This window comes from Lolium perenne, chromosome 4 (assembly GCF_019359855.2).
Source record: "Lolium perenne isolate Kyuss_39 chromosome 4, Kyuss_2.0, whole genome shotgun sequence".
Classification (NCBI taxonomy): Eukaryota; Viridiplantae; Streptophyta; class Magnoliopsida; order Poales; family Poaceae; genus Lolium; species Lolium perenne.
The window spans coordinates 256267355-256286424 of NC_067247.2; the positions used below are offsets into that span (position 1 = coordinate 256267355).

The 19070-nt window shown below is 42.7% G+C and overlaps 2 protein-coding genes and 1 non-coding gene across 4 annotated transcripts; 2 read left to right on the forward strand and 1 right to left on the reverse strand.

Moving 5' to 3' along the window:
• The first annotated feature begins 568 nt into the window (after nt 1–568).
• LOC127332184 (protein HUA2-LIKE 3) lies at nt 569–13708 on the forward strand. Of its 2 annotated transcripts, XM_051358451.2 has the most exons (12): nt 569–1051; nt 2417–2493; nt 4715–4944; nt 5056–6679; nt 8267–8717; nt 9406–9514; nt 9594–9706; nt 9793–9974; nt 11254–11719; nt 11795–12326; nt 12634–12753; nt 13334–13708. In XM_051358451.2, exons 1-12 carry the CDS (start codon nt 926–928, stop codon nt 13357–13359), a joined length of 4056 nt encoding a protein of 1351 aa, XP_051214411.1. In that variant the 5' UTR covers nt 569–925; the 3' UTR covers nt 13360–13708. The 2 variants fall into 2 exon arrangements, with proteins under 2 accessions (XP_051214411.1, XP_051214410.1); XM_051358450.2 differs by having other exon boundaries at nt 4715–6679.
• TRNAS-UGA (transfer RNA serine (anticodon UGA)) lies at nt 10296–10383 on the reverse strand. Its single transcript has one exon. It is a non-coding gene; the product is annotated as a tRNA-Ser (tRNA).
• A 3465-nt stretch (nt 13709–17173) lies between the features above and the next one.
• Nucleotides 17174–18022, forward strand: LOC127329940 (uncharacterized). Its single transcript, XM_051356337.2, has one exon. It carries the CDS (start codon nt 17174–17176, stop codon nt 18020–18022), a length of 849 nt encoding a protein of 282 aa, XP_051212297.1.
• Nucleotides 18023–19070: the final 1048 nt, after the last annotated feature.

Here is a 19070-nt window from a genome sequence, read left to right on the forward strand (position 1 = left end):
CCAGTCATGGAATGGCCCTCGACTCCTGAGATGTCGGCGACTAGGGATGGAGATTGCGGCGCTAGGGTTTGTGTGAGGGGCGATGCGTGATCACCCCTTTTTATACGCCCGAGGGAGAGCGGTGGTGCGCATTAACGCCGACACGGAGAGCTAGGCGCGATGAGACGTGTGGCTGCGCTTCTCAGGAAATTGCACCGTCGCTGCGCGCAATTAACTTTTCTCGACAGGTAGGCGACGGTTGAGTGGTGTTCGTGTCTCGTTGGATTCATCACTCCCTGCCTCGCTTTTCGTTCTGTCTGGCGTGTCCGCAGCGTTCCCTGTGGAGGAGGTAGGACGGTAAAATAGCCGGCGCGCGCCGAAAGAAGGCTTTGACTATTGTGAAGACGTAAAACCCAACCGAGTGAGGATATGTAGATGGGCATACGCGGCAGCGAAATCCTCCCCGTCCACATACCCACTCCGCTCTCCTCTCTGCGTGTCACACGCACACGCACGCGCACCGCCACTCCCACTCCACCCCTCCCACGCTCTCCCTCTCCCCCTCCTCCCCACCCAACTGCCCACCCACCCATACGGCCATACCACCTAGACACTTGCATACTCTTTCTTCTTCAGCTCAAAACCCACGCAAAAAATACTCAACAAATCAGCTGAGCAGAGGAGAACCCGAATAATTAAATACTAAAATCCCCCCTAGCCGCCGTCGCCGTCGCCGACGCCGCCGCCCAAGGGAAGACCAGCAGGGGGGAGGACGACGACCACGGGGCGCCTCGCTGCTTCCGGCACGAGCCGCGGCCTGCTGCCGCCGCACGGCTTCCGGAGCTAACCGCCGCCCCGGAGCCGGGTTCTTCGCTCCGGTCCCTGGTCGGGCGGTGCTGCCGGAGGTGGCGACGGCGGCTGCGGCTGGCTGGTGGCCGGCAGGGCGATGGCCCCGGCGAGGAGGAAGCGCGGCGTGTCCGCGGCTGCCGCGGCCGCGGCGGCCGCGGCGCAGTGGAAGCTCGGCGACCTCGTGCTCGCCAAGATGAAGGGCTTCCCGGCCTGGCCGGCCATGGTGAGTCCGGCCTTCTCTCTGATCTGTATGTAGCCTCGCTACCTGCTCGCCTGTAGCTTGGGGGGCCTCCGGAGCCAGCTTGCTTAGGGTTTCATTCCAGAGTGGGAATCCCAGCTTGCCGGTCAGCGGCGTCGCCCTTATGGCTCAATCCTTAGCTTATCTCACTGTATCTTGCCCGATTTGGTTGGTCTAGCTGCTAATTTGACCTACCTACTTTCGTTTACTGCTGTGCTTTTCTTCCTGGGTAGCTGCTGATTTCCTTCTGTGATTTGCCGTTGCTGGTAATTACTAGTGTGCAAGATCTTGGGAAGCAGGTGGGATTCAGGTCATATGTCTTAGATTTGCTTGGGTTCTTTGCGTTTTGCTCTTAGGACCTGCTGCTTCTCTTACATGTATGTACGAGCTTCGCTGTCAACAATTCATGATTTCACTTTGGCATGTAAACTCTGTACCTTTTAATTTCACGACTAGCATCAAAGGCTTCAAAGACACGGATAAACAACTACGGCTCGTGCTTACGTAAAAAAATCAGCATCGTCACTGATTTAGTATGCTTGACAACTTGGTGCTCATCCTTTAGCTCGACTGTGTCCATTTAACTCGTCAACGATTATAGATTTGCCGATGCTTGCCCCTGAACCTTTTCCTTTGGTTCATTAGTCGCGTGACTAGCTCTTGGCTTTGGTCAATAATTACCACTTACTTGTAAGATGCATTCATGTTGCAGATTGTGGCTCTACATTATCAAGTGCAGGCCTAGCGTTTTTTTTCCTCATTGGTTGAATCGCTGGTTTACTTCTTTTGCAACCTTTTCTTCTTTTGAGACATAACTTTCTTATTTTTTTTTTGTTAAGGCCTGGTGCTTCATGAATTGCACTTCACATTATAATCCTTCCGCGTTTTCATTCTCATCCTAATGACTGTATGGTATACGTTGGATACTTGGTTAAGCAATTTGTTTTCTAAGATGATTAGGTAATTCTTCTCCATTCTTTATGCCCAGTTACAACTTATAACTCAGAACTGTAACATCAACATCCATGTACTTAATCAAGAAGATTGTGCTAGTCCCCTACTTTTCTCATGTTTGACTATTTCACATTATATGATCTCCCCTTACGTTTGTTGGGTGCTTGCTTGTAGCATCAGATGGGAACTTGGGATAGCTCTCTCTTTTTTTGAACGGAAATTTGTTGGGATAGCTCTGAAACTGCTGTATAGGCTCATTCTATTCTATTTTCCCTCATTTGAAGTTTGGCTAGCATGGTGCCTCATTTAAATCAGGCTTGTACATGAGCTAATATAGGTGAACATATATATTTATACTTCACAGTTTATGCCATTTTGAATTTGCATGCTTTGCAGATAAGTGAACCAGAGCAGTGGGGTCTGGCTTCTGTTAAAAATAAGCGTCTGGTCTACTTCTATGGAACTAAACAAATGTAAGTTTTATTTTGACTGAACTGTCCTTCTATTTTCTGGAATTCATAAGCTTCTTTTGTATCTACTAAACATCATATGTTTAGAAGCACCATATTTTGTTAGTGTTGATTAGCTTATATTAATGAAGCTTTTCTTTCGCTCATATGCTTGCTTTTTATGACTGGTTTTATATGGAGTACTTGTTATGGCACGAAAAAGCCATGCACCTTTCTAATTACTTGGGCTATTATATCAGTTTATTACTTCCTATTTGTGCACCACTTATTTTTGTGAGTCAAGGTTGTCTGTACAGCTATAACTTGCAGACCAGATTGACATAGTCCTGGGATGGTATCATGTATTAACATCTGAGTGTCAAAATCTGTTCTTTCTGTCATCTGCACTTGAGATATGCGATTTTCTTAGCTCTGCGTTTGTCAAACCTGAGAAATAGGATAAACTAAGTTTTTAACTCTTGCTTTGGATAAACTGCTTAGCTGGGGAATTATATGCCCAGGGGAAGAGAACGAAAACTACACGTTTAGGTTAATCTTTTGAGAATATGGGAGTAGTATGAGCATTGAGAAAAGTACAGTTACTTGCTGGCGCAATCCTCTCTGGCAGTATTGCAGATGAGAAAGTTGCGCTGGCAACATGTTTGTTTGAAGTTTGTCATCTGTAGTTTTGGACTACCAATAATACAGCGGTGTACAATCGAAGTGCACAACCTGCTTCTCAACATTTATGAGTTATAGTCTGCATGACCTGTTTGTTTTTGAGGACTGCCGCCATAGTGGACTTTATGGTAGTGCGATAATATAGATGTGTTCGACTAAGGAATTGAAGACATGTATTGTGACATGTAAATGTGTTGCTATTGCCCTGCGACAATTACGTTATTTGTATTTAGTATCGTCATAGTTTTGTACCTTTTTCTTCAATAATCTTCATGGTACATGGAAGGTAACAGAAACAATACTGTTGCTCTCCCCATTGCATTATTATCTCTCTCTCTCTCTCTCTCTCTCTCTCTCTCTCTCCCTTGTGGAGACAATATGCATCTTCTCTCGCCCATAGTTGAAAATGAGGGCTGTTATTTGGAAAGAAATAACGCTAACTACCTTATCAACACATAATCTTTGTGGTATATAGTTGAATGTTACCTACGAGGCAATATGTAGATAGTCATGTATAAGCATTTTGTGGGTGAGGGGCCTCTGTAGATACTTGTCGTCGACATGGAGACAAGGCTGGAGGAAACTTGTGATTATGTGTTATCAAAACCACAAAAAGTGCGGTCGTCCGGGATTGACTATTAGTTTGTGCTCTTTTTTGTGTGTGAAGGAAGTCCTCTATGGCTAGCTTCTGGGAGTCAGAAGGCTCAATTGCATGTTATAGATGCCTCTGAAGTTAATTTCAAGTTCTCAATATTTTGAGACAAATGAATTGTGCATGAGAACGTGAGTGAGCATTTGTGGCTGCGAAATTGGTGCAAAACAAATAACTAATTTTTGATTAAACTATCACATATAACCTTTTGTCATTAACCTTTACTGTAATCATAGATGTTGTGTGCCAGTAAATACAAAATAGATGCTGTAGTGCTGTACACATGTGCAGGCAAAACTTTTGAAGATTTTGCTAAGATGCTAATATATACAGAAGCACCTAGACCAAAATCTGAGAGAGAAAATTACATTTTTTCATGATAAGTAACAAAATTACATTTAAAAACTAGAACATTGTCTCTAGTAAAATGGAGTGCATTGGAGTATTGATTTATCAGAACGATAATAAAATAATGACAAACAGCGAACAGGGGCTACATAGTACCTTTATACTCATGTTGTACCGAAGCCACCTTTTGCGTGTTAGAATGTACTCTTGGCAAGTGCCACTAGATGAAATGAAAACGAGTCATGTAGCTTTCATAGTGTATAGCCTGTGTACTACATTCCGACCTAATACCGGGAGAAATGCAGTGTAGTTACGGAAATTGGAAATACTGGGGCAGTATCAATAATTTTTTTTTGGGATACCAGGTCTTTACCTAGAGCTTACATGGCAATACTGAGTGCTGTGGGTAACAATTATGAGGGGATCCTTTTGTACTGAGTTTTGACCCAACATTGTTAGCTGTACAGACTACAGAGAATGTATTATGGAACTGAGTTACCTTAACTAAGACAAGTGATCTGTTTTTCTTTTCATGTCTGACTGCTGGTTCTTTTTTTACTGTAGTGCTTTCTGCAGCTATGCAGAACTGGAGGCGTTCACTGAAGAGAAAAGGAGGTCTCTGTTTGCTAAGCGGCATGGCAAAGGGGCAGATTTTGTGAGAGCAGTTGATGAGATAATTGATGTTTATGATTCTTTGAAGGAAGATAGTAATAAAAGGCTTGATCTGACTGCCAATGAAGTAAAACCGGGAGAAGAAAATCCTGGTGATAATAATGACATTTTGGAACCTAAAGGTCTAGTTAAGAGCTCTAATATGGGTAGTGATAAGAAGTTAGTAGACCATCCAGTAATTGTAATAGATCACAACTTAGTCAATGCTGATGAGGCATCTGTTGTTTCAACAGGGAGTGCCCGATGCATTGTTAATTCTGCTCCTGATGGGCCTACTGACAATATATCGATGCTTGATGAAATGAGGAATATCCCTTTGTCTGCTAGTTCATTTTCGAAGAAGAAGCTAAGGGATGTACACCCTCAAAATTGCTACACACGGAGTAGGGCTCCAGCTTTGCGGAGGTCAAGAAGTTCATCTGGTGTCGGAATCAGAAAGGTTCAGGATTCTTGCAAGCTTTCGGGCGAAACCAGTTTGGCTTCTGTTGATTTGGTTCCTGATGACAACAAGGAAGATTCCACTCTTCATAAAGACGCAAGCTCAGGTTCCCCTTCTATGCTGGATGATGTTTGTTTTCGTTCAAGAGGAGGCACCTTCAATCAACCTGGAACTCCTGGGGCCAGTGACAGTAATAAAAATTTGTCTTCTACTGCTAAGGTAGATTATACCTGTGACAGTGAAGCATCTCAAAACGGAGCTTCAACAACAGAATTTAAATCTAATGGTGCATCAAGTCTTCCCATGAAGTCAACGGTAATTTTCAAGAGAAAAAGGAAGCCAAGTAGAAACTGGGTTCCCCACACTGCAGATTGTATCACATCAAAAAAGGACGAAGAATTGCAGGATGAGTTGAGTGGAAACCTTGGAGATTCTCCTAATTCAAAGAATGAATTAAATAAGTCAGACGGAGATGAACACTTGCCGTTGGTCAAAAGGGCAAGGGTTCGAATGGGAAGGCCTCAGCTGGAGGCTTCACCAGGGACAGATGAACAGATTGATGTTCCTAATAATAGATCAGGGGTTGCTTCACCTGCAGAGCACATTGTTATGCACACTAGTAATGCTTTTTCAGCTGATCAGTCATCAGCGGTAAATAGTGTTCCAAATCTGTCATCCATATCGGACATGCCTCTCCCATCAGGGGAAGGTCACTCTGTTTCGAAGAATAAAGAATATCAACCAAGGGTTTTAACATTGGATGTGGAAGCTGCTTTGCCTCCATCAAAACGCCTCCACCGTGCTTTAGAAGCTATGTCTGCTAATGTTGCGGAAACTATTAGTAGTCTGCCTGAAGAGACAGGATCAAAGCAATTGACTCTAAAAGACTGTGTGTCTTCAGAAAACAGCCATTCCAATAAATCTGCTGATGCAGTAATCACAACCTCCGACAAGTCTGGAATAATTGAAGGCCTTGAATCATCAAGCATGCAATTCATGCATAGCTCAACAGGCAAAACACACACCCCAGGATCGATTTTACAGAATAATAATGTAGTTGTTTCCATGAAATTGAATGAACCTGTTCTTGATGTGACACAGACCATAGCTGTGCCTGATCGGTTATCTTCATCTTCGGGGAAACCATGTAATGACGTCTCCAAGCTAATTAGCTGCAGTAGTGATACAAAACCACTTGGCTGCCCTACTTTGGAGGTCAACAGAAGTTATGACAGATGTGGTGAACCAGTTCACCTACCAAAGCTTCTATCTGATAATAATGTGAGCAGTGATTCAGTACCACATGGTGAGACTGTTTTAGCATCAGCAACCAATTTGGGCGATGCAACAAGTAGCTCTTCATTGGCTACCAAGTCTTCCAGTATACAGTCTGATGCAGATACCCGAACATCTGAAGTGTAAGCTCTATCTTTCATGCCAAAGTAAATCGTCTTTCATCTCAAAGTAGCTCTATTTTTTTGCTTACGTCGATATGTTCCATATCATCGTGTATCATCTTTCTGTAAACATTGTATGTCACCTCTTATTTCTGTTATGGTCATGTTTCTGTGGAATTATGTGTTAGTATGCCTTTTCCTTCTTTGTAGCGATGCTACCATGTTATGGCTAGTTTGTTTACCCTGAAATCTACTTTTGAAGCTGCATGCTTAGATAGACAATGATTATATAAACTCGGTAAAAGAAGCGTGGTGGGGCTTCAGATATAATTTGTAGTAGGAATATTGACAATAATATACAAAAAATAGGCATTCATAATATTTAATATTGTTTGTGTTCATCTCTAACACGAGGTACAGTAATAAACTTCTCCCACGGTGGGCCACCTTAACGAATAACGAGAGATCAATAATACAAGACCCTAGGGTGGGCCCTTGGCTCAGGCTCAGATCAATAATACACATTATTAGCAATCTGCAGGGATTTAGTTTATTTCCTCATCCATGTGATTCAATCAATCCAGTGGCTTATGTTGGAAGTTTGCATGGTTGCATCCAAATGGTTTTGCTTTAGGTTATTATCGATGGTGGAAGGAAATGATTTTGGCAAATTATATTAAAACAAGTTCTCGTTTGGGTTTGTGATAGAGGTCAAAAGAGAAGAGGTTGTACATCATGGTATTTCTATTCCTTGGAAATATCGAACATATAGTAACATTTAAGGTCATATGATTTACCATGAGTCTGAGTAGTATGTGTGCTCGTTTGATTGTATTCGGACACATGAAGAAAATGTAGTAATGTGGCCCTTTGGCACCATAATTTCACTTTGTATTCTGATTTATTATGGAGTTAAAGCTTACAATACACCTAAAAGGAAAGGCTTATTAGTTTTAAACTGTCATACACCACTGCACTATTATAGGTTATACTGGTAACTGGTTTAATCTCAGGACCATGCCCTGTTTGAAACTGAGGAAATTTGTTGGAAGGAGCATTAATTCTCACTAATGCTGCCTTCCATACGATATTTGTAATTTCATATAATGCATAGTGTAGTACATCTCCATCCATGTAGATGCACTGCCTCTAGTTACGAAATAGCTTGGATGAGTAGTATCAGTCATTTTGGATGCAGTTGCTGATGAGAAGCGTATTACTTCTGTATTACTGTGTAGATTTGATTCATTGTGTTGGATTCTCCAAATTTTCTTGTGCAAATTCGATGCTTCATGGGTTGAATTTTTGGAAGCATGTTGCATACTGGTTCCCTGATCCCACAATTTTTTTTTTCTCCTTGTAATTAGCCACTTGAAATGATGATTGAACTCTTTCACTTAAAGGAAACTGTCACTCAACTAATACTCCTATAATACTTTTTACATTGTGGATGCAACTCCAGTAATTTGAGTTGAATATATCTTGGATATGGTCCCCAAATGCACAGTTGTCTTTGCTGTGTCTGATCTTTTCTTCTATTCTAGCTTCTAGTTGGTGCTTGTGTTAATGCAGTCTGGAGAGGCATGATGATACTTACTTCGTCTCCAGGCACACCTTCTCAGCTTTGGCATTAAAAGAACTGAACCACAGAAACCTGAAGGATAGGTGCACCTCTCCAGATTCAATGCCTATGAAAGAACTCATTGCTGTTGCCCAAGCTAGGAGGTTCTCTCGATCAACTTCCTTTTCAGATAACTTGTTAATCAGCAAGTATATTGCAAAGACTTCAGTCAGCACACCTCTTAAGGAAGGACAGGGACAGCTTTCACCGTCGAATCGGATAATCAGGCACACCTCTACAATTGACAGCATTCATTCCAAGAGTCCTTTTGACAGCCTGCAACATAACGATGTGAAAACAATAGCAGGGAGCAGCGAGGCTAGTGCAGCACGAAAGGCTTTTGAAGCTTTTGTTGGTACTCTAACAAGAACAAAAGAAAACATAGCCCGTGCAACGCGTCTTGCTATTGAGTGCGCTAAACATGGCATTGCCCGGGAGGTTAGACCATGCATATCTGTACTTTGTTATTATATTTCCACAGCAATTTTTTTTTTACTTCTAGATCTTCTCTATATGTTCCTTTTTAGGGTTATCATCATTTTCTTGTTTGTAGATTTATTCAACACCATAAATTTCTTGGCCTGTTAGTGGATTTGCAATTATTTGGTGCTTCTTGGTTTAATGATTCTTGTTTATGTTCTTCATGCCAATCACCGCCTGTTCTATATATGTGCTGTGGGGGTATACTGGGTAGCTCAATGCTGGCACATAGTTGTGCAACCAAGCAACCCAGGTTCGATCCTACCTTCTTAAGAATACGAAGGCGGGGCGCTAGTACCCTGGGGCCCCTTTCTTTGTATAATGTGATCTGATCTGTGTGGATTTTCTTGCCGCAAGTATTTGTCTTGTTTATGCTTTTGGATAAACTAAATATGTGAAAGCGGTGTATCTCTGATATTTGTTTATGCTTTTGGCATGGTATGCCAACCTATATATTATGCTTGCGCATCTGGAGATAACTAGCGATAATATGTGCAGTCGTGTCATTATTTACCACTTCTAAGTTGGTTATAAATCTTATTTTAACAAACAGCATGCTGTCTTCAGCTTGCCAAGAAAAAGACAAACATGGTCGTCCATGCAACCAATTAAGCTTTTCTAACATTGTTTTTCCTCCATCATTTAGGCACTTGATATTATTGTTGAACACATGGAGAAGGAAACAAATTTGTATAAGAGGGTGGACCTTTTCTTTCTTGTTGATTCAATAACTCAGTGCTCTCGAAATCAGAAAGGTAACTATATGCCCTTCTGATTTGTTTCTCGCTGTCTCTGTATGTGCGTTAGTCTTCAATATTTCATCAAATTTTGCAGGTGGTGCTGGGGATCTATACCCCTCTCTTATTCAGGCAATTCTGCCCCGATTACTTTATGCTGCTGCACCACCTGGAAATTCTGCATGGGAAAATCGAAGGCAATGTCTCAAGGCAAGTGCCTTCAATAGTCTTGTAGAATAGATGCCATGTGCAGTGTTCCTTTTCCATCCCTTACAAGTTTGTGATTTGATAATTAGGTTTTGAAACTTTGGCTTGAGAGGAAAACACTTCCAGAATACATCATTCGTCACCATATTAGAGAACTTGAGGTTATTAATGAGGCATCATTTGGAAGCTCTCGCCGTCCTTCAAGGACAGAAAGAGCTTTAAATGACCCTTTGCGTGACAATGAAGGAATGCTCGTTGATGAGTATGGGAGGTATGCTTGTCAAACTGAAATTTTTCTCAAGCAGACCCTTCTTTTCATGCACTGGATAAGGGTTTTAACTTGAGTAATATGCATTAGTGTGACATGTTCCTGTTGTTCATATGTTTATGTGCTTGCACAATTAAGATGATAACTACTCCCTTTGTTCCATATTAGTTGTCGCTGATTTGGTACTAAATCAGCAACAACTGATGAGGAACGGAGGGAGTAGATGAGATAGTCCAAAAATTAGTAGGCCAGGTCAGGGTACGAGGTTAGCGTATGCTTTATGCCTATATGTCCATGTCCTTGTTGTCATGCATGAAAAGCAAAAGGAGAGAGAGGGATTCGAACCCTCGATAGTTCCTAGAACTATACCGGTTTTCAAGACCAGAGCTATCAACCACTCAGCCATCTCTCCACAGCCTAATCCCTATTTTACTCGTACAAGTAGAACATAACCATATAAAAAGATCTACTAACCCCTAGAAAGATCTCAGATGCAAGTCCCTTTTCGACATATCTCTGTATACTGTATACACAGATACATGATCCGCTATACCAGCTTGTGAAATAAAGACTAAATCCCCTCTCCTTACCCCCATATGCAAATAAAAAAAGCGGTTAAGTAAAAAAAAGTTTTAATTAGAGATATTTTGGGTTTGAGAGCCCATGGTCCAAACATGGGAAGCAGGCAAAACTGCAGCGGGAACTCATGTGCACTTGTAGAATTTTGAGCACTTACTATTTGTATTCATTGGGGCTTGGCTGATCTGTTTAGCAGCGAGCTATGATGGATTAATGATACCAGCATCCTGCTAGCAAGTACAACCCCACAAATATTGAATTGAACCCCTTCTTTTTCACTATGCTAGCACATTAGCTAGAAAATGTAAAGATTTATCATGGGAGTTTAGGGAGAGGACTGAGTAAAGTTGCTTTATGTTGAACAATTTTTACTGCACGCCCTTCATAATAAGCGTGAGACAAATCTATTAATACATAAAAATGTGTGATGCACGTGATTCGTATGATCATGCATACTACATGCAGTGCAGAATTGCTGTGAGCCACTGACATCATAGATGGTTGAGTTTATGATTTAGTGCCAAGAGAGCCTTTTTTTTAAAAAAAATTCTCATTACTTAAGTATAGACAATTACGATATTTAACTATGCAGCAGCATCTTTTGCTCCATGGAAGTGTTCCCTCTGGTTTCCTACGTTTATATGTTTCATTATTTTCCTCAGCAATGCTGGTTCACATACCAATGTTTAATTATTTTCCTCAGCAATGCTGGTTTTCACATACCAAACTTAATTTGCACGAAAGTACTCGAGAACGATGAAGGAAGCTCATCTGACGACAGGAGTTTTGAGGCCGTCACACCTGAACAGGATGCTCCAGGTGGTGATGCGATGGAAGAATCTCAAATTCCTGTGGAGAAGCATCGGCTTGTCCTTGAAGAAGTTGATGGTGAGCTTGAGATGGAGGATGTATCTCCACCATCTGAAGCTGAAGCTAATATCTTACGCCAACCAGACCAAAGTGATACCAACTTTACATCTTATCACCATCCTTCAGATACTGGTCCTCCGCTCCCAAACGATGGGCCTCCAATACCCCCGCCATTGCCATGTTCTCCTCCACCTGTTCCACCTCCTCCGCCTGTCCCCATTGATCAGAGTACGCAGTTGCAGGCAACATTACAAATGGCATCTGATCCAGTGGGACCACATCCTCCGATAGCTACATATGTATGCACATTTTCTTAGTATGCAGACATTTAGCTTTGTTATATTGTGAAACTAACCCCGCTTCATTTTTTGCAGAATGTTCAAAGTCAGCAGTCACATCCTATGGTGGATCACCCACGTGGCATGAATCCTTCTGTAGCTCCACTGCATCCTCCATTCTGTAATACGGCACCTGGTGTGCACCAAAATCAGATCACACCACCCAATCCTCCTGGACACCGTAGCAATTTCCCTAGACCACCAGCACCATACCACGGGAGTAACTATCAACACCCAACTTCATCGATGCCTAATGGGGGATATCATTTGCAACGACCACCCCCTCCACCTCCTCCAAATCAATTCCCTCGTATGCCATCAGAACCCCACCAAAGACCACAACAATGGAGTAATAACTGTTCGTCCTATCCTGAGACTTATCAGTATAATGGGCATGATCGAGATCATCACAGACATGATAGCATGCATCAGGGGCATGATGGACGACCTCACTTCAGTGATAGAAGATATCACCACGAGGACAGAGGACATCGGTTTGATGAGAGAGTTATTAGGGGGCCGATGCACCATGATGCTGGCAGGGGAAGATTTCCTCCTTTTCCACCAGGTACTTTTCTTTTTAAGCTTTGGTCATATCACATCATGGAGAACTCTTCAAAGATGCCAACTCATGAACCCAGGTCTTAGTCTTCTATCTTAATTTCGAAGTGTGGTTGGAGTAACTCTGGTTCCCCTCACCTTAATAAATAAATACATAAATGATCAAATCACGAGCCTTTTCTTAGCATTTTTAAAAACATTTCAATTTTTGCAGTTTCATCAAGAAAATTTAGTTACTGGTTATTTTTCCACCAACTGATTTGCTATGTTACCCAGTATCAAGTTGATTTCATCTGTGCTTGATTGTTATCCAGGACCACCTGGTCCAGACCAAGCATCAGTAGCCCCAATGCACTATGGACGACCATCAGATCCTCCACAAGGTCCCTGCTCCGGGTGGTCTACCGAGCCTCCAGTTCCTCATGTAGCAGGAGGTATGTTACAGTTAACATGCCATGGTTCTGTTTCCTATTGTGAGTTGCATCTCTTGTCCTATTGTCTCTACTATAGTACTATTACAAGTCATATTGTCTAGAAAATCCAGTTGGTGGCTTTTGCCTTGCTTGAAGCTGCTAATGTATTTTTTATTGGAAAAAAGTAATTTAAATCTTCAGTGAAATATTAGCCGAGGGAAGACCTGAAAGAGACATCAAGTTGTTGATCCTGTGACCATGATCTGTATTTTTGTTTTTGGAAACATCTGTGCTGGGCCTGGTCAGTAAAAGCAATTTTAGTTCTTCAGTAAAATATTGGCAGAGGGAAGATCTGTTGATCTGGGATCATAATCTGCACTTCCATTTTCCTTGCTTTTGGAACCATCTAATGATGGGCCTGATCAGCAGTTCCTCCCATTTAATTTTCTGTTGCAGTACATGAAAGCTTGCATTAACTGTGTAAGATGTGGTTTGCTAAAAAAAATACCATGTAATATGTGGAAGTACGAAATGAGCAGTTCTGCACATCCACTCAGTTTACTATGATGCTGATGATGCTAAACATCTCTCTTTTATGCAGCACATGGTAGCTGGAGGCCTAGATAACACTTCACTATGTTTGAACGGTAAAGCCACTTGCTCTGCTGCCCCAATATCTGCCACCTTGTACATACGTATGGTGGGATACCTTCTGGTGCGCAGAAGCGGAAGGTGGACTGAACACGTCAAGGGCTATATTGCAGGGATAGGCTGTCATGTATCAATCGTAACCATAGATTGTATTGTTAGCCTAACATCGTTGAGTATCATTCGTCGAGTCTTCATTATTTATATGTCCATACAGTAATCCCTTATGTCCTTGTGAACAGCTACGTTCAGATGACTTGCTGAAACTGTACTATTACATCGTACATAAGCCAGAAAAAAACAAACAAATATCATTTTGCTGCAGAAATTAGCATTGTCCATGTGTCTCCAAATATTTGGAGAACAATGATTTGTGTAGTTAATGCTTCCTTCTTCCACTAGAATTGTACCCTTTGTATTAGATTTGTTTCCATAAAAGTTGCAAAATTTCCCTACACATTGTAAGTGGAATCGAAAGATCATGAAAATCTCATTTTTTTATTGTCTACATGTGACATGTAAGAAAAATACCTGCAAATTATGTGGTGCTGTGGTTTTGTATTACCTTCGCTAAGACTGTTGCGAGTATTTTTTTTTTGAATGGTGTAAGTTTATGTAATGAAATCCATTACATTTTGAATACACTGCTATTATGATACTACTTGCTATCGCACATGTGGAGAATAAATCAGCATAATCATATCAGACTATACAGACAATCTTCTAAAAACAAAAGAACAAGCAGTAATCTGTTAGTTTATCGCTACACACTATGGCGGTAGAGAATTATCTGATGAACATGCTCTCCTGAGTCCCTGAAGGACTAAAAAAATGTTAAAAGTTGTGAAAAAAAATCTGAATTGAGGATTTATGCATTGCTTTCTCTGCTCCTAAATATTAAACGCTTTGAAAGTTCAATTTGAACTCTCAAAATAGGTCTTTCGTGCCTTGGTGTAAAAATGCACCATGTTGACAAAATCTAAAAATTTGGCCTGACAAAAATAATGTATCACTATGATTAATTTATGATAATTCCAATTGGGATGTGGGCATGGATTAGATATATAACCGGCCGTGAAGAAAATCCAGATAATTTTACGACTTTTGGTTGTTGTTTTCGAGTAATTATGCACCGGGAGTGCACCAGAAGCATATGTGTACTTTACTCCCTCTCGGGGGCTACAACAACGAGGCCTGGTGTCGCCATACTTGTTCCTCTTGTGTGTAGAAGTGTTCACATCCCTGCTAAAATATTTTGGTGGCAACTATGTCGACCGAGGGATAAGTGTTACATCACACTGGGTTAACCATTTGTTGTTTGCTAACGACGGTCATAATCGGAGTGCGGTCAAACTCAATGGCATTCTGCAGATCTATTGGGAAAGCTCTAGACAGCGTGTCAACAGAGATAAGGGTGCAGTCTTTTTCAACCCAAACACTTCCGGGACAAGGAAGATCATGAAGCACACACTTGACATTTATGTTGAAGGGTTTAGTAAGCGGTATCTGGGAATACCGACGTCGGTTGGATGGATTACTAGTGGTACATTCGATCACACTGACGAACGATTGGGAAGTAAAATGCAAGGTTGGCTAGAGAAGCATTTGGGTTACACCGCAAGGGAAGTCTTGCTGATATCGGCCATCCAATCTATTCCAACATTCATGATGCTTTATTTTCTCTTGATAAAAAAGGTTTGCAAAAGCCTGACTTCGGCGATGGCAAGATACTGGTGGAGCTGCTCTTTACACAAGAAGTCTATGCATTGAATCTCCTGGAATAATTTGGCTACACTGAAGATTAGAGGTGGAATGGGTTTTTGTGACCTCCACCCCTTTAACGTGGTGCTACTTGGAAAGCATGGTTGCAGTTTTATGATTGATCCAAGCTCCCTTGGTGCCAGGGTTTTGAAAGGATGGTATTTTCCTAATTGTGAAGTTATGCAACCTACTGTTCCTAACCCTGCCTCTGTGTCTTGACGCACAATTGTGGCAGGCCGAGAGGCATTGCAATCAGGACTAATAAATGGATCCCTGTCTCCTATTCCGAATCCTGCAGATACTGAACTTGTGAAGCCTAGTGATCTAGTGAAGGTTAGCGAGCTTATTGATTCAGAAAACTTGAAATGGCGCAGTGATCTGACCAGGTCAGCGTCCATAGCACTAGATGCAACGGCTATTCTCAATATCCCTCTGTGGAATGGTGGCGGCAAGGACTTCTTTGCTTGGAGCCATGAAAGATCAGGTGTATATACTCCGTTAAATCGGCATACCGTGCTCTAGTGAATCAGAAAGAGAATGCAACTCTAGATGAAGGGACAGTGACATGAACTTCAGAGACTGAACCACAGATGTGGACATCCTTGTGGAAACTTAAAGTTGTGCTGAAAGTCAAGGTGGTGGGTACTTCATGTAATGTATGCATGGGGATGTATGAGGATTTGATGCATACTCTGATCAAATGCTCTCAACCAGCCACTTTTGGGATGAAACTTCGACTTAGCTAGATATTAGTCTACCTCGGCTACATCCCCAGACTTGGGCAAAAGAAGTCCTTCCATCTCATTGAAGTATCGAGCAGGCCACTACTTGGGATCACGGATCCGCTCATTGCCGAGAGTATGTCCCTATGTGATGGTGTTCTTTTCGCTAAGATTGAGGACTCACACATGTGATCATGGAGATAGACTGCCTGGAGGGGGTAAGCCTCTCGAACAATCGCCACAATTCCCGCACAGTTGTGGGCCCCATTTCTTTTAAAGATTGGAGAGCTAGCTACTTCATTTACTCCCTCTCTCACAGTTTTTATTAGGCGTGCGCGTACCCCTAGGTCTTAAATTCGATCAAGTTAGCATTAGTTATATGTTATAAAAATTATATTATTAGAAAGTTTAGATGTTGTATTTTCTAATGATATTTTTTTTTTTTGCATTATGTAATTTAAATTATATAGATTAAATTGGCGATCTAGGAATACAGGGAAGACTAGTAAACTGAGACGAAGGGAGTATATTTTTACAATTCAATATGTAATGAGGACATCCAATTACTCAATTACCCAGCTCGCCTTAGAGCGAAGCGTGCTACCACGCTACTTGTGACAGAGAGTTAGATGATCGAAACTCTCACCTTCCTGATCAGCAGCCTTCTAGCTGACTGCCCAGCGAATGCTTTTGTTTCAATAATTCTCTTTAAATTTCCGCAAAAATATAACAGAAGCCTGTGTATATTACAGTACTAGTTGAGACCCTTCCTTTTCTATTACTGCTAGTGCGACCGTTTGCTTGGCGTCGACATGTAGTATCTCATTTGAACTGATCAAGCAGAATACACAATACAGATTGGGTCAATCGAGTAGTATTTTAATTTATATAGTAAGCACACTTAATATCGGCTAAAAAAACAAGCAGGATAGTTTAACAACTGCAAGTAAGTGTGAGCAATTAAAATCACGCTTATATTTGTTCAGATTAACGAACATAATAATTTATAACTTTTCAGCACAACCAAATTGCCACTGGTCTTTCAGCAACAAGGCGTGCATGCATGCATGTAAACAAGGTGGACATGGCTGAACAATCCTCGATGCACGCCATCGCTATGAAGCACCTAACTAATTACAACCATGCACCACGCTGTGTGCATCTCCCTTTCGATCTCGTCACTCACCAGATCTCGCCTTGACCCCAACTACTTAATAACCTCTGTAATGAACATCACTGACTTGGTTACACATCTTTATAAGAAGTGAAGTGGCAGTGTGGCACTCCACATTGCCACGGCTCGCTCAGATATGGCGGCATCGGCTGCCCACGTCGCGGCGTTGGCCGCCGTCCTCCTCTTCCTCCCCACCCTCCTCGCGCCCGTCGCCGCGCAGCAGGCCAAGGCCAAGGCCTTCTGCATCAGCCAGTTCGCCATCGCCAGCCAGGCCTGCTCCATCCTGCCTCCCAGCCCGCCCGAGGACGACCACGAGCACCACGACGACGACGACGATGATGATGACGACGATGACGACGATGAGCACGACGACGACGACGATCACCACGGCGGAGACGGTGACCGCCGCGTCCATCACCGCCATGGACATGCGGCGGTGATCAACTTCGCTTCCCTCGGCCAGCTGCTGGCGAACAACGATAGCGGCCACGTTGCCAGGAACGGCACCGGCGGCCACCTCGCCAGAAACGGCACCGGCCACCACGGCGGCAACCACACCCGCCGCGGGCGCGGACGTGGAGGAGGGCGTCTCCGCGGGCGCGGTGGGCGCGGCCGGCGTGGGCGTGTGCGCGACGGCGACGAGGACCCCGACCATGACGACGACCACGAGGAGGACCCCGACCATGACGACGACCACGACGAGGATCCCGATCACGACGACGACCATGAGGACGACGACGATGAGGATGACCACGACGACGATGACGACTCCGACCACGACCACGACCACGACGACCACGAGCACCACCACGACGAGGAGCTCCGGGCGTACCGCGATTGCTGCCGGTGGCTGCAGGAGGTGCAGAAGGACTGCGTCTGCGAGGCGCTCCTGCGGCTGCCGCCGTTCCTCGTCAAGCCGCAGCACAAGTACGTCGTCCGGGTCGGACGGACGTGCAGAATCGTCTACCGCTGCGGTGGCGTCTAGCCGGACGCAGACTCCGTGTGTCCCTGTGTCCTCTCTACGATTACATGCATGTTTTGTTCTTCAGTCCAAGTAGATGATTAACTAGGTAGGCACGTAAGGAAGGGTCGATCGCGTGTAATTTTTCCAGTATGTCCTGAAAGTTTTTCGGCGTGTGTTTCCGTTTGGATAGACTAATTGATGAATAATACATTTTGTCTTCACAAAAAAGATTGCTATCTCTGTATTTTTTTTACACATAATAAACTTCATGTGATTGACTGCACGGAGCTTATTGAAGTAGTAGTATGTGAGTGTGGTCTATCTTGCGGTAGGATAATACTTACATAATAATAGGAAAGGTGAAAATGTGGTAAAAATTATATTCAGGAAGCATGACCAAAACATAGCTAGAGATGCGTAAAAGCCAAACCGACCGATTCTACCTTTTGCAAGGGTCTCACGGGAGTCAAAAAAATAAGTTCTTTGATCTAGGCTCATTTGCCATCGGGGAAGGGACTAATATTCGATTTTGGGAGGAACCAGGGTTAGGTGACTCACCTCTTATACACAAATAGCTCAAATACTCAAGGCTAAATAAATACCACCATGACACTTCCATTTGGAGAGCAAGCGCAAATAAGCCAAAATCTCAGCTATACTTAACGTAAAACCTCTTCTTATTTCAACGACTATTTGTCAAATTGTTGATGGGACCAGTTCTATTTGGAGCTCTCCTTGGTTTGCTGGTTGGGAAACTATCTATGATAGTATCATATTACAACAACATCCTTTCAAGTACCCGGCTCAAGTTAAGGATCTTTGGATCCCTGGGAAAAAAAATATGGCATACAAACTTAATATAGTCTCTGTTCAGCCCCACAACTGCAAATGAAATCCTCGAAACACTCATTATCAATACGAATGGCCAAGATACTTTGATTTAGAAACTAACCCATGCAAGTCAGTTCTCACCTAAGAGTGCTTATAAGCACTATTTTAACAATCTTCAACAAATCCAAAGACAAAGACCCAATGTTGTACCGATGCAGGTTACTTTTGTACTCAGGTA